Source organism: Ictalurus furcatus, chromosome 1 (genome assembly GCF_023375685.1).
Source record: "Ictalurus furcatus strain D&B chromosome 1, Billie_1.0, whole genome shotgun sequence".
Lineage (NCBI taxonomy): Eukaryota > Metazoa > Chordata > Actinopteri > Siluriformes > Ictaluridae > Ictalurus > Ictalurus furcatus.
In genome coordinates this window covers 26,534,433-26,556,433 of record NC_071255.1, presented here as the reverse complement: position 1 = coordinate 26,556,433, position 22,001 = coordinate 26,534,433, and the positions used below count along the sequence as shown (strand labels likewise).

General features: G+C 38.4%; 1 protein-coding gene across 3 annotated transcripts; it reads left to right on the top strand.

Annotated features, from left to right (window-relative positions):
- The first annotated feature begins 263 nt into the window (after positions 1–263).
- plekho1b (pleckstrin homology domain containing, family O member 1b) lies at positions 264–21,325 on the top strand. Of its 3 annotated transcripts, none has more exons than XM_053634559.1 (7): positions 264–593; positions 1,122–1,268; positions 12,351–12,491; positions 14,265–14,369; positions 17,001–17,081; positions 17,576–17,677; positions 17,844–21,325. In XM_053634559.1, exons 1-7 carry the CDS (start codon positions 567–569, stop codon positions 18,462–18,464), a joined length of 1,224 nt encoding a protein of 407 aa, XP_053490534.1. In that variant the 5' UTR covers positions 264–566; the 3' UTR covers positions 18,465–21,325. The 3 variants fall into 3 exon arrangements, with proteins under 3 accessions (XP_053490534.1, XP_053490550.1, XP_053490543.1); XM_053634568.1 differs by lacking the exon at positions 264–593 and adding an exon at positions 740–979; XM_053634575.1 differs by lacking the exon at positions 17,001–17,081.
- Positions 21,326–22,001: the final 676 nt, after the last annotated feature.

The following is a 22,001-nucleotide window of genomic DNA, read 5'->3' as shown; positions in this document are numbered from 1 at the left end:
AGAGTCCATGGTGCTAGTCAGGTGAGCAAAACATAAGCAGTTAAGCTTGATGTGTCTTCTTTATAGCCAATCAGGAATGGGTAAGTATTAAAAGGTAACTTATGTATCTTGGCCTTCAGAAATTTTACATGTAGCGTATGCTCAGTGTGCACTTCCCTGCTCCTCCAGAGTGCTCATGGCGCTGTGATGAACACAGGAGGCGCTCTGGAGCACAAAGCAGGAGCAGCACAGCGGCAACTTCTTCAAACCCATACAAGTGTGAGTGAGAACAGACTTCTAACGGGCGGAGGAGAGCGATGGCAGCACCGCTGTGCGTGCTACCAGAGAGCTGATTTCTATTGTTGGGATTGCAAAGCGCAAAGCGCGCACCGTACACGTGAAGCGCAGCGCCTGGGAGAAACGAGGCGGAGTGAAGAGACACGACCCTGTAGTTACATTTCCCAGCTCGTCTTCCATTTCTCTTCCAGCCTGGACTTATTTCTGAAAAGCAAAACAAATAATAATAATAAAATACAGATCAGAGTGAAGAAACGGGATTACTCCGAGGGATCTCGAGCGATCTGGCGATGAAGAAGAACAATTCGGCGAAGCGGGTACGAGCCCCAAAACAGTGGGCGCTATTGTCACTGTGGCTTTAAGTAACACGCGTCTTTGTGTTTTAACACTGTCTCTGGATACATTTTGGAAACACACACTGATGCTCGATCTGCTCGATTATGCGCCATTGTAGCGTTTTTTGTGCGTGTGTTCTGCTGGACTCCATCAGTAATACCCATTTGTTATTGCAGAACTGACATTTTCCATCTAGGTTTTTTTTCTCTCCTTTCCTTCACTTGCACGTTTTTGTTGTTTTGTTGACTACATAAAGTAAAGAGCCATTGTGTCCTTACACTGATCGCTTGTGGAAAGTTCAGCACCGACTCAAGCTCGCAGTTGGTGTTGCACAAAGAATGGGACGATCTCCATGACAAAGGCAATGGTAGTGTGTTGTGTGTGTGTGTGTGTGTGTTTGTGTACGACTTCACCTTTCTGCATATTTGTGAAATAGGCTACTTCCAGTAGCAGTAGTCAGTGCTGTAGCCTAATTGCTTAGTGTTTTGTATGTGTGTGTGTGTTTGAAGGCTTTGCAGGACTCCAGCCAGCAGCCTGCTCAACCAGACAAAGTGGGATGGATTCGCAAGTATTGTGGCAAAGGCCTTTTCAGGGAGATCTGGAAAAACAGATATGTGGTGCTGAAAGGAGACAAGCTGTACATCTCAGAGAAAGAGGTCAGTTTAGAGAACACTGTCAAACATATTTACAAGTCTTTTTATGTATAAGTATTATCAATAAAGCTGATGCTGCCCACTTGACATACAACATTGTCTCATGTCCAGTATAAAAAAGTTATAAAGGTTAGCGGTAGGAGCAGGGTAAGTGCTCATACCTCTTCTTACAGCCGCATTCATTAGAAATCCAGTGACCGCTTGTTCAAATTTCTTACAAATGCATTTTAGGAGTGCTTGAGATCAGTTCATTCAATAATAGCTAAATCCTTAATGCCTATGTTAATGTTTGTGAAATGCTAAAAGAAAAAATGGTATTCTTGATGTTATTATATTGTGATATCAATGATATAATATCTATTTGAACCACGGCACTGTTGAATACTTGATTCTGATTGGTCAGAAGTTGTGGATTAACGTAATATATAATCCCAGATCAGATCACTGTGCTTGCTCTAATAATAATAATAGTAATTTTTTTATTAACACATTACACATGGACATGCATGACGGCTGCTCCACATAAATGGATAAAAAAATATGTAATTGTTGATATGCTGCTGTTTTCAACTTTTATTTAGCATTTTTGGAAGGAGTCTTCATGGTCAGTGTTTGTAACAGTCCAAGTTAAAGCTGTAAGTGTTCAGACACGGGAAAGTCTTAAGGACAGCGGGATTTTGCAGTTTCTCGGAAACATGACAAGCTGTATTTTTTTGTCTTATAAGTTGTGGAAAAAAAGATGCTGGTTAGGGAACAGGAACTAAGTTGTTCTGTGGATATTACACAACTTTAAATGGAACTATAAATGAATTAAAGGTATGATGTGTCACTCTTTATCCCTCCTATTATGTTGAAAAAAATATTACATCCATTGTGTTATGGGTCAAAATGACTTTCCACAGTTTAAATACAAACAAAAACAGCAATGAACAGCTTAAAACAGTAAACCTTTCTTGCGGCTTGTCCGAGACAAGCCATAAGAAGAAATATTTGCAAATAAGTTCATGACCCTAAATGTGGAAAGTCAAAAAACTTCAAAGACAAAAAGAGAGATTAACCAGTATTTCAGACATCTCAAATGTGGAAATGGGTCCATAACATAATAGGAGGGTTAAGTAATGACAATTTTTTAATCATTAGCAAATTGATGTGATACAAGACGAATAAAGTACTTGGGTACCTGCTGTTATTGGAAAATAACCAGTTTCTGGTTACTAACGATAACAGTGTTTCACGTTGGCATTCCTATAAGACTTAAGAAACAAACAATGACTTCTTAGTAACACTTGAATGTTGGCCCTGTGTGCATAGTTGTTCTTTTGCACTTTGTACAGCTAATAGAAGCTGAGCTGAAAGATTTTGTCATGAGGTTTACAGATATTTTGAGATTCCCTGTACATGCTGTGCATTTATAACATCGAGAGTATTCACATTTCATTTAAATATGTGAGAAATGGTTAAATATACATAGACATAATCTATATTGTAAATCATGTTACCTTTCTTGTCTGACAGTTGTGATGTTAAGGTTTTCATTTTGTTAAACAATGCTGCTAAATTGCCTGGTTTAAAAACTACTAATTGTCCCCTCCTTTTGTTATAAACATGAGAAAGTAGCCAATTCATTGTCGATGCCGTAGATGTGTAGAAGTCATGAGGTTATGACTCCCTAATACCTTTGCTGGTAGTAATTGTGAATTCACAGTAAAATTGTGCTAGTTTACAAGGTTAAATGGAGGGTAGGAGTGTTTGGCGTGCAATTTGCCTGTTATCCTTGCTGCCGTCCTGCACAAACAAAGGCTCCTAGTGGTCAGCAGGCATCTGCCTTACACTTGGTCTGGGAGTTGTTTAGGGGCTGTCAACTGTATTTTACAAAATTGGGTTCCTTTGCAATGTTTTCATTCCCAGTGTATTTTCCTAGTGCACCTGTTTTGCTTTGCTGAGCAAGCGAACAACTGTCCTCCCCAATGTGAAAGACAACATTGCCCATGGGAAAATGTAGAGCTGAGCAGAGTTAGCCAGCCAACATCATGACCCTATCTTAATTAGCTGTCTTGTAGTAAAATATGCAGTCTGCTTTTTTAAAACAACAAATTGTGTTACCTGATTGTGAAAGGTGCAGGGAGCTGTCCATTATTGCAACAATGAAGCCAAATTTTTTGTTACTTTATTTCAGCCCAAGTTATTTGGATTAAAGACTCCAGAATCTACAGAATGTTGTCTCATACTAAGAAGGATTTGTGTCCAGACTCGACCTTTTATGTTATGTCATAAATATTGTGACAGTTATGAAGTGATCGATGCCTATAATTATTCATACTGGCTAAGTGTACATTAGAGACCTCAGATTTATAAGTGTAAATGCTGTAAATGTTTTCACATATATAAACATAGATACACTATGTACAGTTGCAGTCAAAATTATTCAAACCCTATTGCAAATCAGGTTTATTGTCAAAATTTACAGACTTTCAGCTGTTTGCAATGAACAAATCAAACAAAAGCAATTGAAATAGTTCAATACAATGAATCCACAATGAAAGTAGTTTCCCCAGATTCAACTGAAAATGCAACTTATAATGATTTCTCCAGTTCAAAAATTATTCAACACAGGGCAAATATTCAAAACAGGTGTTGTTTCAAGCACACCTGATGCGACTAATGAAAGGCTTCATTAGTCGCACCAGGTGTGCTTGAGCTGGAACACATGAAATACCTGACCTGGCTAGGGGTAGAAAATGCGTGAAATACCTGGACAGGGCAGAAAAAGAAAGCTCTCAATGGCTGCAACCAGATTTCTGAGAAGGGAGGTTGTGAAAAACCCTCAAGTGACTGCAAAAGGCCTGCAGAATGACTTGGTGGCAACAGGCAATAATGTTTCAGTGAGCACAGTATGGCGCCTACTAAACGCAGAAGGTTTCCATGCCAGAATAGCTCAAAATAATATGAATAAGCCACAGAAGTTTTGGGATTCTGTTCTGTGGAGCGATGGAACTTTTCAGCACGATGGATCAGCAGTATGTCTGGAGAAAGAAGAATGAAGAAAGAACACTGCCCACAGTCAAGAATGGTGGTGGCTCTGTGATGCTCTGGGGCTGCTTTGCATCCTCTGGCACTGGAAACCTGCAGTGTGTGGAAGGCAAGATGGATTCATTGAGGTATCAGGAAATCCTAGGAGAAAATGTCATGTCATCTGTGAGGACACTGAAGCTTGGGCATCATTGAACCTTCCAACAGGACAATGATCCCAAGCATACCTCAAATTCCACCAAGGCTTGGTTGCAGAAAAAGTCCTGGAAGATTCTACAGGGCCATCACAGTCACCTGACTTGAACCCCATAGAAAATCTCTGGTGGGATTTGAAGAAGGTGGTTGCAGCACACAAACCCAAGAATATTACTGAACTGGAGGCCATTGCTCATGAGGAATGGGCTAAGATTCCTCAGGAACGCTGCCAGAAGCTCTGCATCTCATTTGCAGCAGGTCATAACAGCAAAAGGGTGCTCTACTAAGTACTAAAGAAGCTTGCCATGAAGCGGTTGAATAATTTTTGAAACTGAGGATATTATTATAAGTTGCATTTTCAGTTGAATTTGGGGAAACCACTTGAAGCATTAGTTGTGTTGAACGATTTCAGTTGTTTTTGTTTGATTTGTTCATTGCAAACAGCTGAAAGTCTGTAAATTTTGACAATAAACCTGATTTGCAATGCGAGTTCAATAATTTTGATTGCAACTGTAAGTGACATAACATTAACGCATATTTTTTTGCCAAAATGGTCAGAATAGTCTAATTTCAATCATGCAACAGCAAAAGACTCAAAGACAAGAGACATATTCGTACTGAGATACATCTGTCCAGGCAATGCATTTACATTCAACTATCTAAACCACAGTTTACCCAGCTGCTTTACCATTATAATTCAAACAGGAAGTTTGCACTGAAATAGTCACATATGTGCACTCCTACAACAGACAGTACAACTTCTGTCTAACCTTTATATATTTTTTCTATATGGTTTTTTGTCTAGTTTTGATTATTCCAGGCCTCATGTACAGCCAAGCACTGATTATTAATAATGCTATTGCATGCTTCAGCACGTGGTTGCATTAATAGCAATATTGTATTTGTTGCATACCAGCAGTCTGTCACTGGTTTATCTAAGGAAAATAGTGGAGGGATGTGATGGAAAACATGAGTACATGAGGCAGTTAGTCTGGCTGAAGGATGTAAGAGGCTTTCAACATTACTTTAATACCTTGATCCAATTGTGAACACACTACCTGGGTCAGAATATAACATGACAGGTAACAAAGTTGCTATCAATGACACTTGTTCTCACACACACACACACACACACACACACACACACACACACACACATACATACATACATACATTCATACATACATACATATATGTGTGTGTGTGTGAGTGTGTGTGTGTGTGTGTGTGTGTGTGTGTGTGTGTGTGTGGATAACCATTTCCATCCCATCTCAGTAATGTTGATGTTTTCTTTCACCATGAAAGCTTTAACAGGCTCCTGTAAGCATGCCCAATATAAATAGGCCATTATTCATCTAGCTTTTTCCCCACTAAGGGAAGTGGAGATGGAACAAGCTTGAGTCATGCTCACGCAGAAAGCTGTTTGCTGCGCTCAGCATCGGATCAAACAATGCAGAGCCAGCATATGGCCTGTGGCTACAGAGAGGAATGACCCTTTTAGTGCTTAACACACTGATGTTTCATCATGCTGGTGACAGTTTTCTGCAGCTGTCTAGACAGATGTCATTAATCAAGCAGCTTCTGTTGCTTTGGTGTCATTTTTATTAAGTGAAGGACAAACGAGAACCATTTTCATGAGGACCCCCAAAAGGAATAGTTGATAAATTGCTCTTTAATGCCAAGAGACATCCTGAAGTATATCAGAGACTCACAGTTGACCTGGTGTTTGGACTTACAAAGTGATACTCAAGTTGACAGATTATTGTGTTAATCTGTTACACTAAAAAATGTGTTAAAAATCATCACACCCTGATAGTGTGACTGATAGTCAGTGGGTCACAAACCGAGACATTGTCCTCTATTGCATTTGAGAGGGGTGTTGGAACAAACATGACCTCAGCACTGGAGTGTCTACTCATATGTGCAGGGGATCAGATGTCCTGAGCAGAGTGGTGTCCTCTGAGTGGGACAGCTGTCTGTGGGGAGTGGACACAGACGTGGGGCATTGTTTGGTCTCTCCACTTTATCTGACTCATCAGTGTTTCTTCCTGTTGTTTGTGGTTTAATGCATGCCTGCATGCTATTCTCACAGTTACTTCACTTTTGGTTGCAGCCTAGTTTTCACACGCTCATAGATCCAAAGATAGTAGCCATAAACCAGAGGCAGTGATACAATGCAAATGATGTATTTGTCTTGAGCACTAACGTTTGTACACGACTGGTGATAGGAGGTTTTTCTTCTTATTTTTCTATTTCGATTATTTTAGAATAATCATGAAGACACTAAGGCTAAAACTATCACACACAAATAACATGTTTTTGTAGTGAACAAGAAAAGTGTTAAACAAATCAAAACCTGTTGAAGCTTGGCATAGTCTCTGCACTTCTCAACCAGCAACATGAGGAGCTTTACCCAGGAGCCTTTTTAAAAGTTCCCTAATAGGCCAAGCTCCTCACTTAAAGCAAACTAGATGTTTGTGGGGAACAGTTCAATTTTAAGTAAGAACTATTTGTTTTTACTTTTCATGAAAAAATACTTTGATTCAGAAATAACATTTATGCATTGTTATTAACCTCACTATTTACGTTAGCCTTAGAAGCAAATTTCAACCATAAGCCTTGTCTAAAAGACAATGAAAAACGTTCACTCTTGTGCTTGAATGTTTGAGTGATAGTGTATGATAAATAGACAGGAAGCTATTTTATAATTTGTGCTTAAAGCCACTGAGTGGTAGTGATCTTGCTAATGTCTGCTACACTTGGGCACAGAAGAAGTCCACCCACTCTCTTCAGTCCCATATCCTCCATCCAAATTTTCCTCCAGAGTCACTCCCTTCATAAACATTCACATACAGAGCAGTGGAATCACGATGTATTAATATGATCTAGTAAGTGCTGGTGTGAGTGCAAGCTTTTATTCTATTCAGGCTGTTACACTAATCTGATTCCTGATTAAGAAGCTTAGTAACATGTAAACTGATTTGATTTCTAGAGTTGTCTTAGTGTGCTGCTTGGCTGGTGAAAAAAAGTCTGCATTCACAACAATGCTACATCCAAGTAAACAACTCTCACATTGAAACACTGGCAGACATCCAAGTGTTGTTTTTTGTTGAGCTAACTTTGCTGAGTACATTATAAATTGACAGATTTGGAGGATAGCATTTTTTGGGAGGAAAATAAATAACCTAGTAAACAAAATGAATGCCTGTCAATCAGAAGAAAAACAAACTGGCAACAGTTTTCAAGCCTTGTGAATCTCTCAGCTCTCTGCATCTCTTCATTTCTAAGCCTTTTCTGCCATTACTTCCACAAGCTATACTAATATCCCAACTATAATCTATCACTGTGTCTGAAATGACTCCCTACTCCCTATTCCATGCAAACTGTAAAGTGCATTATGGGTGTTCTGCAATCCGTAAACCAGAGGTTTTTTTAAAAGTGAAGTATAGCCAGGGGGTCAGTAATTTTTTAAAATTTAGTTACACTGGTGGAAATCACAACCCAACATGATTAAAGTTATTATATGTATTACTGAGTTCTTATAGTTATTAATTTATTTGACATGCAACTTGAATTAAGTGGGTTTACTCTAAATGTCAATAAATCAGAAAAGTAGACTATAAATATTGTCAACTTGGAGCTAATACATTTTGTTAGTGGAAAGTTAAGGAAAAAAAGCTCTATGGCTAAATGCAGTTCATGAAATATATCTGCATTGAGGGAATTTGTTTTACAGTTAAAGGGATCCCTGGGTAAGAAAAGTTGCCCAGCCCAAGGCTGTATTTCTTGGACTGTAACCTACTGCAATGCATCATGGGATATCATGAGTGCACTGGATATTATGCATTATATTTCCAGACATGATTCTAAAAATGTTAAAACTCCATAAACTATATGCACTATATACTGAATATCTGCTACTCCATCAAGCTAGTGCTTCACCTTTTATTTATAGTATATAGACTTATGTTTTCAAATGTTTATTATAGCAGATTTAAGTGTTATGAAGCATTTGAGATTTTTGACTTAATATTTTAGTCATCTTTATAAAAACGTCAGAGATAGATCTTCAAGATAGACCAAGATCTTCAAATGAGTATTTATTAAAGTCTTGATGAAATGGAACAGACAGCAAAAAAGGATGTATAGTGCCTGAACTTTCTGTTCTACATCCAAATAAGGCTGTCTTCTTGTAGGTCTGTGTGCTGAAATACTCCCCTGATTTTTGTTCTGCTTTTGTAGTGTATTTCCACATTTTCAGTTCCCTTTTGTTATATACTGGTCTTTATTTGGTTTTCTACATGTTTGACCAAAAGGATGTGACACAGTACAGTCCCTTTTTCCTTTTGTGTTCGTGATTTTATGATTCCATTATGCAGTGTGCTAGCCATTTGTGATTATCAACGTACAAAGCAGTAGGAGCTGTTCATGATGCAGTTCTTGCAGTTTGTTGCTGCTTTTGCAGAAATGACCCACAATCAAATTACCACAGAAGATGATGTGATGGACAAAAGCCTGCAACTCATTACCAAACCAGAATTAGATTCTGAAATGTAGTATTGTAGGTATGAGGAAGGCATAAACCTGCAAAATAAAAAGTAAACAGCCTTCTTAGGCTGATTGCATCTAATGTTGTTAAGCAAAGCTAACTGCTATTTATGGTTGATCCCTTCTTATATAGCTATACACTGCTTCTTTCTTTTCATTCATGTTTTCATATTAATTCCTCATGATGTAACACTATAGCTGTGTTTGTGTAAAGGTCATCATCATTTATCACTCTCTTACAGACTGAGATACGGCATCCTAATTAGTCATTGATTCTCAGAGAGTAAAAGCAGTATAGTTATCCTTCTCCAGCTCCAACCCAATTACCATTTCAGTTTGTAAGTGAAGATCCACCGATGAGTAATTTCCTCAGAATCGATCTGCAGCTGAATATGTTGTTACTGAGCTACGTAATTGCTAGGCTGCTGCTAACTGCTACGCTACTGTGAGGAACAATAAGGTGCTGACAATAAAAGCAAGTAGCCAGATTGATGTAATGCTCTGTGATATTTCAGAAAGTGAGTTAAATTCCCACTATATTAAAATTCATAGTCCCATGAATAAATTAACAACAATTATACAAATTAATCCTCACCTGTATTTAAATTCTGATTGGTGTTGATTAATTTTCTATGAGAGCAGTTCTGACAGGAGTTGGGGCTGCAAGGCAAATCAGAGGTCTATATTAATGTGCTCAGTCTAACAATTTATTATTTCTATAGTATAAACGTATATAGGGACTTGTACGGTGGATGCTCCACATAAATGGATTTAAAAAAAAGTATAATTGTTGATATTGTGAAGTTTGCTGTGCAGAAACATTTAGTTAGCCTTTCTGGAAGGAGTCACTAGTGTCAGTGCTTTTTAACAGTCAGAGGTAAAGCTATAATTTGAAGTTTTCAAACACAGGAAAGTTTTGAGGGTGGGGTGTTTTGCATTTCATTTGTATAAAGACAAGGAAAAAAGTATCACACTGAACTTGATGACAATGTACGCACAATATAAGTGATATCAAGAACAAACTTGTTTCATGGATGTTCCACAACAAACAAATGTTTCTATAAACAGACAAAAGAAATATGTGCCATTCTTGAATAAATAAAAATGGTTAGAGTTGGCAAATTGCTGTGATATAAGAGGGATAAAGCACCCTATCATTGATTATTTTCCTATAACAGCACACTCTGTCATGTTTTATTCCGTACTTAAAACATTGCATTTTCAAAGAGGGTATTATTACTGTAGATGCCATGTGACACAGCAGCAGCTGTGCAAAAGTACTGTTATTTTGTTAGAAAAAAGAGACCGGCTTATAGCGATTGGTAGTTTATCAAAACAGATAGATCACCATTTAAAAAAAATCTTGTAAACTCATGTATGAAATGTTCACATTTGGAAATGCATTTTTGTGATGTTATTATCCATGTAGTTGAAGGTAATACCACAAATTCTGTACTAATATTATACCATCATTTGAGTATACTATCACACTCTTAAGTTGGACTACATTTACATTTACATTTATTCACTTAGCAGACGCTTTTATCCAAAGCGACTTACAAATGAGAAAGATACAAGCAAAAGATACAAACTAAATAAGTATTTGCGAAAGACAGTTTCGTTTTGAGAAAGGAAGCATTTTCGGAATGAATATATCTTTCTTTAAAGTTTAGTGCACAGTACTGACGGAAAGAATTGGTGCAGTGGAAATATAAGGCTTGGAAAGATATGGATGCATTTTGCCGATGAGAGATTTGTCGATGAGTGGGTTGAGTGCTATTGCGTGGGTTTTGAGAATTATTCCAGGGATATGAGATGAGTAGCTTCACAGTGAAAAGTGTGAGAGGACTTGTTTATTACAGCTGCCACATGACTAAATATAAGTGTAAATAATGTCAGTTTCAAAAGACATTGATAAGTTGCTGATATTTGGTAATGTGTCCAAACATATTGCTGTCTACTGCTGCCACCAGAGTCTACTATAACTAACTCTTAATTGTTATTTTTTTGGAACAGTAATTGTAGTATATGTGTAGGGTGTCCTTAAAACCAGTAATGCAATGAATGACATAACACTGAGCATCATTATTTATTTTCATGCCCTGACACCAATAGGTTAGGTGATTCCGAAAAAAAAAAACTGGCCAAAATAGTGCAACAACTCTCTCTGAAAGACGCAGTTTATACTTAGCACTTACAATTTACATCCTAATAAGTGTCAGTTTTCTTATTGTTTAAACAGTGACACTGCTGAGGCTTTGAAAACAAACAGAGTCCAATTTCAGCATCTGACCGACTGTCATGAGCAGCTTTGTGCGTCTAAGCTGACTGATAATCGTCCCTGTCTCGATGGCTAAAGCTGAGGGTGATAAGCTTCAGGCTGTATAAATATTGCAAATGCAGCTTTGTCCTTAGATTGCCTTTTGGCAAGTTGGATATATCTAAGTAGTGTCATTTGCACTGTGACTGTTTACATATTGCCTTAGTTGTGTCTGAAGACCTAATTATCAAATTGGCTCCATGTATCCTAAATCAATTTAATTATAAGTGTGAAATAATTACTATTAGTTTTCTCTACGGGATGAGTTTTGATGTTGTGAAGAGAAAAACTGTATTTGCTAATGTGATTATCTTATTTTTATAGTTATGTTTAAGATCAGGGACAGTGATGTCTGCACTTTTTGTAATGTTTGGAGAAACTACATTCTGGCTCTGTGGCACCAAAGGCTCTGGAGAAAAAAACCAAATGATGTTCACCTCCAATATGGAACCAATCAGGACAAGGAGGTGTATCAACCCACTTGTTGGTCATGTTGACTGTACAATCTTGTACTAGCATTCAGGTGTTCAGGGCATGACTTTGGAGTGTTGACTGACGGTATGCATTGGATTTGTTTAAAGTTTGAGTTTAAAAACAACTATAGATGGACGGCAAGTTTTATGGAAACACTGATGACTCTGTTATGCTGTGTGTTTTTTTGGTGCTATGGTTTGGGTCCAAGTAATATATTTTTGTTTTTTTCCCCATTTTACCACAAAGAGCCCAATTAAACAGATAAACAGGTTTTGCTCAGAGCAAGAGAATTAGGCTAAACTGTCTTAAGGAAAACACAGTAGGACATTTATCTCAGTTTGGCACAGGCTTTTAGTCTTCCCACTCCATTTACCCTAGCCAAGATCCTGCTGTAGTCCTACTCAATCTAAAGGTCAGGACTCCTCGAGACTCCAGCATTATTCTCATTTAAATACGAAACAAATAAACAGTCAAATAAGTATAGGACAAATTGTATTTAAATCTATTGCCCTCCTTAGGTGAAGGATGAGAAGAAATTTCAGGAGGTGGTGGACCTTACAGACTATGAGAGGTCTGAGGAGCTTCGCAAGGCCAAGAGTCGGACCAAGAAAAATCACAGCAAGTTTACGCTGCTGTGCGCCCGCCAACCAGGCAATACGGTGAGTAATGCCGTCTCTTGGCTAATGCTCAGAATGGGATAGTGATCAAACAAAACAAAATGACCAAAAAAAAAAAAATAATAAAATACATTCCAGTGCAAACTACATCATCTAGATATTCTGCGTAAATATTGACACTGCAGTTCCGAGACTTCAGGAAGAAGGTAACTTTTTTTTTACTTACAAGAAAACTTGTAAGTAATAAGTGATGGACCACAAACAAGAATTGATGCACGCTCTTTGTCATAATCTTTTTCTAGGTAATTAGCTTTCAGTAAGAATGCTAATCGCATTTGGCAAGTCCTCAGTCATCCTGTTCATGTGATAAGAACACTGTCCTTCAGACCAAAACACATCTCATGTCAGTGATACCAAACAAATGCTATCCCGTAACATCAGTGCTTATTTTAGCTGATTTTAACTGGTCACGTGTTCAGTATTAAGGCTGATTTACTGGAATCCAGCACTGAGGCAGGTGCTTAATCCCAAGGCCTGAGGGGAACCAGTCAGCAGCACACGCCACCATGTGGCTAATATTTCCCACTGCTTTATAATGGCATGCCTTAATACAAATGCACAGGCTCTGGAGGAAATGACCATCACTGCTGTTGTTCTCTTTCTGTGCCAAGTTGCAGATCATAAGACAGCACTGGTTGGCTGTGTACATTTCTGTTATAGACTCAAAGGTAAAGACCAGTTCCTTTGGTGTTGCAAAACTACTTAGACAGCAATAAAAAACAGCACAACATGGAGGCTACGGTCTGGAAGTTATGAGAGTTAACAGCACTGAGATATGCACAGCTGAAGCAGTGGAATTTGTGTAGACTGCTGCAGTCTCAGGAGATTTACATTTAGAACACTTGGAGTTTTGCACCATGATATTGTAGCCTCTTGCACCTTTTTTGTTGCATCTGTATATTGTAGCTTGAACCACATGACTCTATAGGCTCTGTTTTTTTTGTGGGTGGAAGTATAGATTGCAGTATAATGCCAGCATAGTGCTAAATTGGTTGTGTATATGCCAATTGTTTCCTGTTTGAACTTAATCTGTGTTTAAAAATAATCTGACTTTAAAATCCTTATGAAGATCTCATGATGGACTGGGACTTTAGTTCAAAATTGTTCTTGTATGGAGTAGAATTTACCACATTTACCACCTGTCTACTAACTAAATACACTGACCAAATTATATTATCTATAGCAAATAAGAACAAACAACTCAGCTGTGGCTACTACACGCCAATCAGGGAGTTGCATTATTATTATACCTCATATTATTAACAGCCGACAATAAAATGTCCAATAAATTGAATTCAAATACTAGATGTAGCAAATTAACTGCTATAACAGAGACAAGGAATTAGTTCATATAAAAACACTGTGATCCAAAAGTGCTCACAGATGTGATCGACCACTGAGAAAAGTGCACCAAAAGACAGTAACCACCAGCAAGTTATTTTTACCACTACATTATTGCTGTGAAATACATAAATAGACAATATACAGGAAATCTAAATGTATTTTCAAGAAAAGGTTCCTGCTAATGCATACTTGGGTTAAACGGAAAGAAGGAAATTAATTTGTTTGGATATTACCTAATCCATTTTTGATAATGTACCAGTGGTCTTATACCTTCTTATTGCATTTGCACAATGACCATAATAATAGGAGCGTTTATGAAATATTTTTAAAATAAGAAAACATCTTTAATTCAAGAGCTGATTCATCATGTTTCAGGTGTAGATTTAACAGCTATGTTTGCATGTCCCCTAGGTTCCAAATCTGGTCTTCCTGGCTGTCAGTCCAGAGGAAAAAGAGTCATGGATCAATGCCTTAAACATAGCCATCACCAGGGGCAAGAACCGCATTCTGGACGAGGTGAATTAAACCTGCAAGCACAAACATGCACACATACAGTGGGAGAAATAAGTATTGAACGCGTCAGCAATTATTTTCAGTCAATATATTTCCAATGAGGCTTTTCACATGAAATTTTCACCAGACATCAGTATTAACTCAAGAAATCCACACATTAAAGTCCATAAATGAAGTTATGTGTAATAAATAAGAATGACACAGGAAAAAAGTATTGAACACGCTAACTGAAATTTATTTAATACTTAGTGGAGAAACCTTTGTTTGTAATGACAGCTTCAAAACGCTTCCTGTATGAAGAAATTAAGTGGCCACAATATTCAGGTGTGATTTTGGCCCATTCTTCTAAACATATTGTCTTTAAATCTTGTTCAATTAGATTCAAGTCGGGTGATTGACTGGGCCATTCTAACGCCTTGATTTTTTTCTCTGAAACCAATTGAGAGTTTCCATTGCTGTATGCTTTGGATCATTGTCCTGCTTGAAGGTCCACCCACATCTCATCTTCATCATCCTGGTGGATGGCAGCAGATTCTTATCAAGAATCTCCCAGTAAAGGGCTCTGTTCATCATTCCTTCAGTTATATGAAGTCTGCCAGTACCATGTGATGAAAAACAGCCCCACACCATGATGCTTCCACCTCCAAACTTCACTGTTGGTATAGTGTTTTTAGGGTGATGTGCAGTGTCATGTGCAGTGCCATTTCTTCTCAAACATGGTGTGTAGTATGACAGCCAAAAAGTTCAATTTTGCTCTTGTCTGACCAGACTACACTCTCCCAGTATTTCAAAGGCTTGTCCAAATGAGTTGTAGCAAACTTTAAACGAGCTTCGACATGCCTTTTCTTTAGTAATAGAGTCTTGCGGGGTGAGCGTGAGCAGTGGAGTGCATTGCCTATCGTTTTCTCTGTGATGATGGCACTTGCTTCCTCCAAGTGTTTCTGGAGCTCTTTCCGAGTGGTCCTTGGCTCTTGGGCTACTCTTCTGACTATTCTTCTGACTCCCTGGTCAGAAATCTTGCGAGGAGCTCCTGTGCATGGCTGGATGATGACAGAGTGATGTTACTTTCACTTGCAGATAATGGCCACAGTGGTGCTTACTGGAGGATTCAGAAGTTTTGTATCCGATTCCATCAATATGTTTTGCAACAATAAGGTTGCAAAGGTCTTGGGAGAACTCTTTGCTTTTACCCATCATGGGATGTTTCTTGTGTGACACCTTGGTAATGAAAAGCCTTTTTATAGACTATAAATGTACTAACCCAGCTGATATTAATTTAAACAGATTGGGTGTATAATTACTTATGGATTTCAGCTGGATCCTTGCCTTACCTTGCCTTGGAGAACTGCTTTTTCTTAGCGTGTTCAATACTTTTTTCCTGTGTCATTCCACTTTATTACACATAACTTTATTTATGGACTTTAATGTTGTGAATTCTTTATATTTACGGATTTCTTGAGTTAATACTGATATCTGGTGAAACTTTCATGTGAAAAACCTCACTGGAAATATATTTACTAAAAAAAATGTTGACATGTTCAATACTTATTTCTCCCACCTGCATCTGTCTCTGCTGCCTCTGATGTTCTTTTTCTAAAGATATACAGAAAGCACTAAAGAGTACAAACGAACATTGTTGTCCTCACGTCCCTTATTTTTCAAGTGAAGTCATTTCCATTTTTTAAGGTATCTGTAATTAATAACTGAAATGAGCTGAAAGATTTAACAGCTAAATACACAAGTTCTATGTATAGTCTCTGACTCAAAATGGCATTCCACAGTTGCATTTTTTTGCCCCAGCTAAACTGTCCATTTCTCAGATTTAGTAGCAGTGACTACATCTATTATACACCAATCAACCATAACATCAAAACCACCAGCCTAATATTGTGTAGGTCCCCCTTGTGCTGCCAGAGCAGCTCTGCCCTTTCAAGGCATGGACTTCACAACACCTCTGAAGGTGTGCTGTGGTATCTGGAACCAAGACATTAGCAGCAAATCCTTCAAATTCTGTAAGTTGTGAGGTGGGGCCTCCATGGTTCTGACTTGTTTGTCCAGCACATCCCACAGATGCGTGATTGGCTTGAGATCTGGGGAATTTAGAGGCCAAGTCAACACCTTGAACTCCCCACATGCATCAATGAGCCTTGGGCACCCATGACCCTGTCACCGGTTTACTGGTTGTCCTTCCTTGGACCACTTTGGTAGGTACATACCATTGCATACTGGGAACACCCCACAAGACCTGCCATTTTGGAGATGCTCTGACCCAGTCATCTAACGATCACAATTTGGCCCATGTTAAAGTCGCTCAGAGCATAACGTTTGCCCATTTTTCCTGCTTCCAACACATCAGTTTTGAGAACTGACTGTTCACTTGTTGCCTAATATATCCCTCCCCTTGACACGTGCCATTGTAACGAGATAATCAATGTTATTCACGTCACCTGTCAGTGGTTTTAATGTTATGGCTAATTGGTTTATGATGTACTGAGCAGCAAAATGGCTGAGATACAGTGCTCCCATAGAAAAAAATCTTGAGTGTGAGAGCGTCTGAGGGAACATTCATGCTTAAGTCATCGTTGTTTTCTAATTGAAGAGCATTTCTTGACTGGCATAATAACTTTCCACTAGAGCCAACATGCTACTTGCACTTCTCATACACTCATCAGGAGAGGAAAGGCTGGAGAGGATGGAGTCAGCACACAAAGCCAGGTCTGCTGTGAACAGATTGTCCCTGTAATCTAGGAGTTAAACCTCAGAGACTGCAGTTTCACATGACTGCCTTTACGCTACTGCAAAGGCTGTATGGGCTTAACATAACACCTTCTCTTATACTGCTCTTTGGCATATTTATTGCAGTCATGAAATGCTTTAAACTGGGCTTTAGAATATTATGTGGATCAGCAGTGTGTTCAAAAGCTTTTAAAGTTTGGCCCCTGTTTTAAATAGGCTAATAACCATGATTATATAAAATATACTAATGTAATAATCTACTTATTGAATGTATGTATGAATTTATTTGACTGTATGTCTTGCAGTATGTAAATACCTGCAAAATAAATTGTAATATTAAATATTTTTGTGAGATTACATTTATATGTGTGCTAGGTATTATTAGAGGTCAAATATGGGATATTTTTACATAATGCCAATGCATATGTTTGATCTATTCTAAGCCTCACATGTCCCTTTGGCTAACTTTGCAGGTTACAGTGGAAGGTGAAAGCTGTTTGGTTCATCCCACGCGAGACCGAGCTAAAATCCCACACACACGCCGACTTCCCACCCGTGGGCACCTTTTGACTGTGGTGAGCTGTCCATAACTTAACACTAGAGCTAGACTAATTCCTTGAATAGCTAAGAAATGTTAGCATAGCTGTTATGTGCAACACATTTTCTCAAAAAAATTTTCACCAGAAAACTTGCTAGTATGTGCAATTGTTGTATTTCTTTCTATCATTTTATCTTTTTCAGGCCTCACCATCTACATCAGATGGTATGCTGACACTTGACCTCATTCAAGAAGAAGATACGCCATCTCCTGAGGCACACGACCAGAACAAATCTGCAAACTCCAGGGTAGACACCTGTAAACTTCAGCCTGACTGTGAATCTACAGTCAAATCTCAGAGCCTACCACGTAAAAGTGAGAGCTCTTGGACCTGGTGCGAGAGCCAAGCACAAACGCCCAGGGCTGGAAAGAATTTCCGAACGACGGACAAGAACCGCTGCGCCTCCATGGATGAGATCCTCTCTCACCCAGACACTAAGAGATCAATCCCCCACTGCTCAGCCTCAGCCCCCGCACACTCCATCAGCCAGCTACAGGAGCTCATCTTGTTAAAACTGGAGAGAACTCAAGAGCTGTTGTGTGAGGCACGGGGTCACAGCCAGGGTCGCGGTGCAGATTCTGTCCCTGGCAAGGAGTTGGAACGCCTGCTGGAGGAGGCAGCAAGTGCCTGGGGACAGTCTAGAGACGTGCTGGAGGAGGTGAAGGAAATCAGAGTACTGTGCAGGCAACTGGAGGAGCTCTCCTACCCCAGTGACAAGCTGAAGAGCCCAAAACAAAATCAATACAGAAAAAGCATGATGTGAAGATGTGGACAAGGTGATGCAATGAGGCCTGGTGATGCAGCTAATGGACTTCAAAATGTATAAAAAATGGACTGTGAGACTGATCAATATCCGATTTGGACATAAATGCCTATAATTTGTCAGGCTACACACCTTCAACAGCTTGTCCCAGCTTGTCAGAAGCTTTGTAAAGTCTTCTTAAATGTTAGAGTGTTTAAAGACACATTTACTGTACTGTCTTCTGCTACCTTCTACATTGGTTTTTATATTACCAAACCTTCAGCAATCTCACCCAGGAACATCTGAAGGAATGACACTTATAGCACATAACAGAAATCACTGAGAGACCTTATTTATTTTTGCAGAAATGGATTGGTTGTGATGCCACACTATGCTGGAACTTCCTCAAAGGACTCTCACAACTGATTTCTTACTAATTGACATTACATGACAGTTAGCATGTGTGTAAATGCTTAAACTGTACATGCAGACTTTAGTCCTGTTTTACAGCTGATACTATGTGGAAGGTTGTCCAAAGCCAGAAACAAGAAATTTGCCATAATCCAGTAATTGATGATGTTACAGAAAATGCATGTTGTAGCCATTGTGAAATTCTGTCTGCTTTACAAAATCCTGATTTGTTCCCCTTCCCTCGGTGGTCCCTTCTGGAGCCAATAATATATACTCCCTGGCCACTTTCATAGGGACACATAAGCACATGCTCAGCCTATCATGTGGCAGCAGTGCAATGCATAAAAGCATGTAGATTCAGGTCAAGAGCTTCAGTCAATGTACACATCAAATATTAGAATGGGGAAAAATATGATCTCAGTGACTTTGATTTTAACATAGTTTTTGGTGCCAGAAGGGCTGGTTTGAGTATATCAGAAACTGTTGATGTCCTGGGATTTTCATGCAACAGTCTTTAGTGTTTACACAGAATAGTGCGAAAAAAAAGTGGTTCTTGGGCAGAAATACCTTGTTGATGAGAATGGCCAGATTGGTTCGAGTTGACCGGAAGACTACGGTAACTCAAATAAGCACTCTTTACAACTGTGGTAAGCAGAAAACCATTTCAGAATGCATAACATAATAAACCAGATGGGCTACAAATGCAGAAGACCACTGCTGGACAGGTGACGACTGGAAAAAGACCAGGTGATTTTTTTCCAATCTTCAGCTTTCCAGTTTCCAGTTTTGTAGGCTCAGATTCCTGTTCTTGGCTAACAGATGTTGTAGCCCATTCTAGAGACTGCTGTGTGTGAAAACCCCAAGAGATCAGCAACAACAGCTATAACAGTGGTAAAGTCACTGAGATCACACAATTGCATAAAATGAGCAGGGGTACAGATGTTTTTTTTTGTTTTTTTTTTTACTTTTTTTTTTTTTAACATTTTTTTATAATCAAAGTGGCTGGTGAGTTTATATTGGTCTATAATATAAGGATTAGGCAGACAGAAATTTGCTGCTGCTCTGTTATGTTGGTTTTTTGCTGCACTGAAAACCAATATAGCATAGGTCAGGGTATTTTGGAGTGTTAGCTCTAACTCTGCTGTCAGGGAGCCCTTTATGAAGCGGATTAATATGGAGGAGCAAAGCATCCCAGGCTGTGGAGCTACTGAGAAAACCACGGGCATCACCAACCTGCCACAATGTGAATGTTTTATTTTTCTATGTAATACACTGGAACAGCTCTGGTTCATTGAGGATGGAAGTCTCCAAGGCTCTGGACTTTATGGGGCTGTACGAGTCTTTGCTGCTTCTGTGACGTTTTCCTAATAATGCTCAGCACACATGGTCTATTATATACGTACAAGACGTCAGTATATACACAAATGCAGCCAATATCAGTGGTGGCCATTGTGAAGAGGCTTACTGCATCTGTGCAGAAGAAAGCTGAACTTTCTTTGAAAGTAGGTGGACTCAAACTCAAAAAAGCCATGCGTAGATATACGGTCAGGAATACAGATAAAATCTGGTGCCAGTGTTGCTGTAGGTTTTGGAAGGAGGAAGAGACAGAACTGCCATTAGATCTGGGATGCAATGTTTGTGGAGGCTTGAAAGCTTAAAGGAAATGGATAATAATCTAAAATTTGCACTATTGAATGCTGTAAAAACTGAAGTGAAACTGGCAAGCTGTCTTTTTTTTTTTTTTAACCCCCTAAGGCGCTAAGCAGACAATCTAACAGTAGCTAGCTCACAGTCAGTTACCTAAAATGTTGGTACAAGGATACAATGATTTACAAAAAAAAAATAAGATTCAAATGCTGCCTTAGTGTACTTTCCCAAGGGCACATGCAATTTGCATGTCAGTTTCAAAGATGTTTGCGTTATCCATGAATGAAATTTTACCTTTAAGTTGCCTAAACCGATAGAGGTGAGACGTGTAGTGGCACAGAGGCCTTTACATTAGACCTAATTTGCTTAAGTAAAACTCAGCAGATAGAAAACTATGCAATATTGCATACAAGCCTGAAATAATCAGGCATCAAGACTTACTGATGATGTAAAATGTGGTACTGTTACAGACCAAAGGGTCTTGTTTTACAATTAATAGCTCATTAATGTGTTTGCACAATTCTGTAGGTATGATTTAAATCTGTTTTGTCATTTAGACCTGATTACAGTGTTATTTTTCTACATTTTATTGTAAAATGCATTTTTGTAGAGTCAGTAAAATATTCTACAAAGGGATTCCCCCCCCAAAAAAGATTGACTTGTATAATGCTTACCTGGACAAAAAGCTCAAATCACATCTGTCTGAATCTGAGGCACTATGATGTGTTGTGGAAAACCTTTTAGCATTTAACAATAACAAAGCACAGTATGTTTTAAGGCATTTTTGTCTTTGTAATAGATACAGAACTAATCCAATTTCCTTTGTTTATGCAATATTAATGCTGCAAAGATGCCAGTAATCTCCGTGTCTAACACATTTGAATATGTAACATCAACGGAATCACCACAATTTTCCCACTAAGTTATGACTAGAAGCTAATTTCCCCACACATCTGCCAGACACTGAGACATTTGGCCGTAAACAAAATGGACCACAAATGAAAACATCTAAATTATTAAACATTATACAGGCTGCAGACCAGACGAGGCCACAGATAAATAACGTGTACCTTTTCAGTGATGTTATTACTTTCTTAACACTGCAAAAGAAATGACAGCAAGTGAAAATATCTTGAATGCAGTCAAATATATCTAGTATTTCCTATTATAACATTACAGTAAACCAAATATATGACTATTAGTCCTATTTCTAGACATGCTTTTATAATTTTAAGCTTGAAATAGTCTTATTGTATTGGCAGATATGAAGCAGTTATTTCTAGAAAGAAGCAAAATTATCTGCCAAAAGAATAAGAATATTTGAAGTGAGTTAAAGCATCTAAAACCAGGCTGAATAATCTTAAATTTGATTTATAATAAATTCATAATAAGAAATATTAAATAAATTTGCAATATCACTTACTAAGATATTATTATACAGTGTGACCAAGTTTTTCTTATTTTCCAAACTCCTTCCTGTAAGCCATATATTCTACCAAT

Excerpts from the sequence above, each read along its gene's own strand:
- plekho1b (XM_053634559.1), top strand. The coding sequence starts at position 567 with ATGAAGAAGAACAATTCGGCGAAGCGG. Across the intron at positions 594-1,121 it reads AGAACAATTCGGCGAAGCGG|GCTTTGCAGGACTCCAGCCA; the intron begins GTACGAGCCCCA and ends GTGTGTTTGAAG. Across the intron at positions 1,269-12,350 it reads TGTACATCTCAGAGAAAGAG|GTGAAGGATGAGAAGAAATT; the intron begins GTCAGTTTAGAG and ends TGCCCTCCTTAG.